We start from the raw sequence: 6100 nt of genomic DNA on the forward strand, positions 1-6100 counted from the left end.
AGCTAATCCAACTAACAGAGCATCCAGATGCTGTGGTCTAGATAGCTGTATAAAACTCAATCCCTGTCTCTCAAATCTTACCCTCTTGACTTGATTACAGCAGAGAGTGGGAGGGTGGGAAAGTTAGGGGACAGATGGAAAACGAGACAGCGCATCTCAGCAGAGCAGATGAACGAAGGATGTGTTATATTTTCATAGTATGTGAGTTAATAACAATCCGAGTACTCTTTCTTGTAGGGTCCCGAAGGGCTTGAGTACGTTATGGTCCTTATTAGGTTCACTTGGTGGTCATGTTCATAGAATCATAGAATCATAGAAAGGTTTGGGTTGGAAGGGCCCTTAAAGATCATCCAGTCCCACCCCCCCTGCCATGGGCAGGGACACCTTCCACTAGACCAGGTTGCTCAACGCCACATCCAGCCTGGCCTTGAAGACATCCAGGGATGGGGCATTCACAACATCTCTGGGCAACCTGTTCCAGTGCCTCACCACCCTCTCAGGGAAGAATTTCTTCCTGATAGCTAATCTAAACCTCCCTGCTTTCAATTTGTCCCCATTACTCCTTGTCCTGTCACTACAGACCCTTGTAAAAAGTCCTCTCCCAGCACCCTTATAGCCCCTTAAGATACTGGAAAGCTGCAATGAGGTCTCCGCGGAGCCTCCTCTTCTCCAGGCTGAACAAGCCCAATTCTTGCAGCCGTTCATCATAGGAGAGGTGCTCCAGCCCTCTGATCATCTCCGTGGCCTCCTCTGGACTCGCTCCAAGTGGTCAATATCCTGCTGATGCTGAGGGCTCCACAGCTGGACACAGCACTCCAGGTGGGGTCTCACCAGAGCAGAGTAGAGGGGCAGAATCCCCTCCCTCGACCTGCTGGCCACACTTCTCTGGATACAGCCCAGGGTACAGTTGGCTTTCTGGGCTGCCAGTGCACACTGCCGGCTCATGTTCAGTTTTTCGTCCACCAAAAAATGTTCCTTGCAGATAAATGGCCTGGATAAGGTACAAAGGTGGTTGCCGAGTGAGGGGTATTGAAAAGAAAGTCTTAACCCCTCTCCTGAAGTTGAGGATCAAGAAATGGATTTTGATGGCAGGAGAAAAGGGGAACTGGATGCTTTGAGATGCGTAGGGCAGGAATCAGTGGTGGTGCTTATGTCTGGTCCTGCATGGAGATGACTCCTACTCTTCTGGGAAAGGAAGGGTGAAATCCATTGCCAAGAGTTGAGTTTGCCTCACCAAACATGCCTACAATGCTGTCAGCAATAGGTGAGCTCTCGTTACCTTCTGTAGTAAGTGGAGATCCAGTCAATGTTACCAGGGATCATGAGGGAGCAGTATGAAGGAAAAGTAGGAAAGATTCCCTCATCTGAATGCTTTGAGATGCATTCAGGTGAGGGATGAGAGACATGAGATGCGCAGAGGAAGACAAGTGAACTGGGACACCAATATAAGGCAGAGACTCTGGACAGGTGGATGGGTCATTGTATTAAACCTTCACAGATGTTTTACCTCTTCCCATATAGGACGCTTGCCATTCCATGTAGATCAGACCCATTTTCTTTCGGAAAACAGAAAGCTCTTTGATGAGACTTGGGCTCATGATCTTGGCCATAAACAGTAACAGAGAGTGAAACTGTACAAAATTAGGTTAAAAGAAAACCCACAAAATGTCACATGACTGTGAAAGATCCCAACATGCTTCATCCCTGGGAGAGGGCAGTAACTCTGAGTATCTGGTCAGTCTCCAGCTTGTACTAGAAAACACCATGGTGAAATCTCCATGAAATCATAACTATATAGGTATGAAGCACCATAAAGGAACCAAACTAATTAGTTCAGGGCTAAGACCACATAGCCCCAGGGAAGTTTCATTGTCCTCTTTAGCTGAATTCTCATGATGGCTCTCACTGGGGACTCACTCAAGTATAGCTGTGATGAGGGCCATAACACATATGTGAGGGGAATGGAGAGAAAGGGTTCTTACATTTCTGAGACTTCATTATTTCTGCAAGCTACAGCAAAACACATTTGCAGGCATTCTACGAGGAGTTATAAATAAAGAAAATTAAACTACCATCGACCCAATGAGTACAGCCCGTTTCGTGCAGTTTTTTCGCTGCAACAGCTCTCTGACTTGATAACTGGCAAAATTTGGTGATTTGAGGTGTGCATCGCTGCTGATACGAGTAATTGGCAAGGGTGGAGGATATTATTTTAAAGAAAATGACTCATTTGAAGGCGTTGAAGGAATAGAATAAAGCTACACACACAAAATGAATCAACAAGAGTCCGCTTTCAAATATGTTGCCCTGGTACAGATTAAACTGGATTTTAGCTCCTCTGGAATCTGAACCAGTTCCCCTTAGAGTCAGGGGAAAGGCTTAATTTATTATATACCAAAGACAAAGGGGAGGGATTATACCCTTTCTTGTTGCCGTTGTTGGCAGTGGATGGTTCTATTTCCCCTACATCATGTGAAAACTCTGCTTTTCCAACCTGGGATGTCCATTGCAGAGGAAGGGTGAAGAGAAACTGCTTCTATTGGAAAATGCCCAAGATAACTCTTTCTTCAGGATCCTTCTGTGGTTCCTGCTGCAGGGTCTGCTCTCAGCAAAGTGATGTTTTACCCTCAAAAATACAAACCTGACCAGGCACCCAAAGCTTGACACAGGCTGCAAAGTGAATATTACATTTGAATTCGAACCCAGAGCCTAGTCCAAGCTCTGAGGTTTTATGCAGTACATCACCCAATGAAATTGCCTTTTTTCCCCCCCTGTTTCAATTAGAAAGAACATTAGGTCAATCAGATAAAGCCACATTGGGAGGATTTCCTCTTTATGGAGCTTGCCTCTTCAATTATCTATAATGAACTTCCTCACAGCACTGCAAAGCTTTTTATATGCAAACGAATCCTGTTTTGGGGCTGCTGCAATCACTGCTTGTTAATGAACTTGAAACAAGTGTTATCAGAAAGGTTACAGTACCAGTGGTGGAGGGGGACGGGATAAAGCCAGACAAGAAAGACCAGCCTGAAGAGCTGGGATTGGCCTGCAGGTAGCATAGTGGACTATCTCCAACCCCCATCCTCCAGCCCCCTTCAGAGGTTTTTCTATTTGACAGACATCAAGCAAAATTCCCACTCTTGGGAAATGGCTGCTCGGCAGCAGATAGGGCTTTCCCTTCCTCCTGTCCCACTGATTCATTCTGCCAACGCATCTCTCTCTCAACTCCTACATCTGGGGAGAAAAAAAACATTGAGATGATGTTGCCAAGGCTTTTTCTTATGCCAGGAGAGAGAGAGGGAGCTGATTCAGGGGCCCCAGGACACGTTGGGAAGGTGAAGGGGAAGGTTCAGGGGGTGTTGAAGCCATATATTCCCAAATGGTATTTACATATGGTGTCTGCTGGCGTGATCGGAACTGGAAACTCTCTCTCTGGTTTTAATGTAGCCTGGACCACCTCCTTTCCTTGCCCTCGGGGATTTTGTAGGTCTGAGTCACCCTGGGTTAGATTATGCCTCACTTTCTCATGCTGAGTACCTACTTAACTGTGTAGCTAACCTTAACGCTGACGTGCCTTGATAGGGTATGATCATTGGACTTAATGTTGTAAAGACTTCCTAGACTGTCAAGCCTTGCCCTTTTGTCAAGACAAACGCTTCTATGACACTTTGACCGTTGTGTTTCCGCCTTAGTAGTTCCCTGGGGACATTTTGTCATGGGACAGGACAGCAGCAAGAGCAGAGGGTGTTGGAACAGGGTGTAGCTCCTCGCGCACTCCTGGGGGTCAGAAACAGCCTCTTTCCACACTGGCTGTGTCTTATGCCTGATGAGGTAGAAGGCAACTTCCACTGCCACTGCTTCCTGGAGCCTCCTCACACCTCTCTGGGTGTTGAAGTGCTGCTCAGCACCAAGAAGCCCAAAGCAGTGGAGAGTCACTGTGGTAAAGCTCATATGGGCTTCCCACCTCCAACCCTTACACCACCCAGCCAGGTTAACGTGATAGCCGATTAAACCTCAGCCCTTGATAGCACTTATTAAGCTAGCCCAGACACCAGATCCAAGATGATTTACCTCCATCCAGCTCCAGTGACTCCGTGCTTGGCTGTCCTGGTTCTGGTGTTAGCCTGGGCAAAGCCAACTGAAGTCCATCAGCAGCTGTCCTTACCTCATTAGCATCATCCTGTAAATGAAGATGAGAAATCAGGTTGCCCCAAAGGGCTCTTCTGTCTGTCATTCCCGCTAGGACAGACAGACCCTTTCGGGGACCGAAGAAGGGTTCTGGACTTCACTGCGGCGACGCACTGGGTCGTTACTGGATTTTCTTCCTGCCCCTGGCCATGGATCAGCTCACACTCGCAGTGTGATGATTGATGGCTCTTGTAATTCTGTTCCTGGTTGGTGTAACTGCAGATGTTACACGTCTAATCCATTTCTTTATCTTCCTAAGCTATTTGCTTCAGTAAGATGCTTCTACCATCTGCTCTTAACAAGCTCCCAGGCTCTCCTAAGCCATAAATTCCACTTTTGAGCCTTTCAGTCCCTTTCCTTACTTTCCATACCTGGGTCAGTCATTTACCTCCTGTTGTTCCTTGTCTAGCTCTACAGATTAAGCTCGCACCTCTTTACATAAGTTCCCTGTCTCTGCCTGCACTGCCTGGACCTGGCTGTAACGTTGGGCTGGGCAGGCTGAAACGGCGTTGCTGTCTGGACGGGACAGGGTGGCTACACCATCACGATAGCTTGCTGCTCTACAGAGAGCAGGCAGTGTGCCAAATACAGTGCAGAGAAGAAAAAGAAGGGAAAGGCTTTCTCTTGGCACCTAGGAGTTGGAAAGACTGAAGAGGGGGGACAGCCAGGCACTCAGAAACAATCAGGGCAGCGTGGTCTGTGCATATGGCATACTTATGTTTTGTAGACTGTTCTAGTGGTTTTTTTTTTCAGGGATCCCATTTTATATCAAACTGCCTTGGATTATCCAGGCGAACGCTGCAGTAATTTCCTAAAGAGTTGATAGCTTCTTAGAATACATGAATTTGACAGCTTGCAGTTGCCTAATTGCACTATGAAGAAGCAGAGCATTACCACTCCAACTAAAGCTGTGCAAATTAATGAGTCTTCGAGCACAGCGTTCTGCATCGCAGCTTTAGGTGCCCAGACCTTTACCTGTGCGAGGGACCCACCAAGAGGCACTGGATTAGCAGCATCCACTTAGTATCGCTCCTTCTATGGAATGGTGGCCAGCCTTTCCAAGGGATCTCCACACACTGTGTCGCAGTTGTTTCTTCAGAGCTCGATTCCTCTGTAATAGATATTCTGTCCCCTTCTAAGACAAAACAAAGTCTCTTTTTAACAGCCTAGATGCTGTAGTTTACAACGTGTCTTGCTGGAGCTGCGCCTGTTGGTACAGTGGTGCACTGGCTGCTGGGAAGTTAAGGAACTATGCTCAGATTTTGCTTTATTCACTTCTCGTGTCATGGCATTGTGACCAGGCTGAGTCCCTGGAGGGGACACAATTGCTTTCCCATTACCTGATTAACGGAGCAGGTATTAAAAAGCACCAGAGGTAGCTTCCTCGAAGGTTGAAAGTCTGCAGTGCGAGCAAGGGAAATAGGAAAGGCTGATCTGTAAAAGAAATCCTTCCTCACCTGTTTATCTGAGCCTTCCCAGTAACGCTCCTTGAATACCCTTGTAATAGGCTGAAGCCTGGGGAGATGCGAAGGCTTTGTAATCGGTTGAAGCGAAGCGTGAAGTGAGAAGGTTGAGAAGCATCAGAGGACTCTACCTGGGGCTGGGAAACCCATGTCCTGACTTGTCACGTCGTCTTCTCTCTCCCTAGGACTGTCCCCAGCTGCTGCAGGCAGAGAAGATCCTGGTGCCGGTGGAGGTCATCAAGCCGATCACGTTGAAGGCCAAGAACCTGCCCCAGCCGCAGTCGGGCCAGCGAGGCTACGAGTGCATCTTGAACATCCAGGGCAATGAGCAGCGGGTGCCCGCCTTGAGGTTCAACAGCTCCAGCGTGCAGTGCCAGAACACTTCGGTGAGCAAGCCCTGCGTGCTCGGGAGAGGTGCAGGGGTTAAGGAGGACCAGGAATGCCTGTAC

At 47.9% G+C, this 6100-nt stretch overlaps 1 protein-coding gene across 1 annotated transcript in view; it reads left to right on the plus strand.

The window, feature by feature from the left end:
- Window positions 1-6100, plus strand: part of LOC104508441 (plexin-A4-like) — a gene marked incomplete at its 5' end in the record, with an annotated part of 114106 nt that overhangs the window by 20726 nt on the left and 87280 nt on the right. The window contains 1 exon segment of the mRNA XM_010150079.1: window positions 5837-6037. Within this exon segment, the coding sequence (XP_010148381.1) occupies window positions 5837-6037 (201 nt within the window).

This window comes from Eurypyga helias, unplaced genomic scaffold (assembly GCF_000690775.1).
Source record: "Eurypyga helias isolate BGI_N326 unplaced genomic scaffold, ASM69077v1 scaffold2064, whole genome shotgun sequence".
Taxonomy (NCBI): domain Eukaryota; kingdom Metazoa; phylum Chordata; class Aves; order Eurypygiformes; family Eurypygidae; genus Eurypyga; species Eurypyga helias.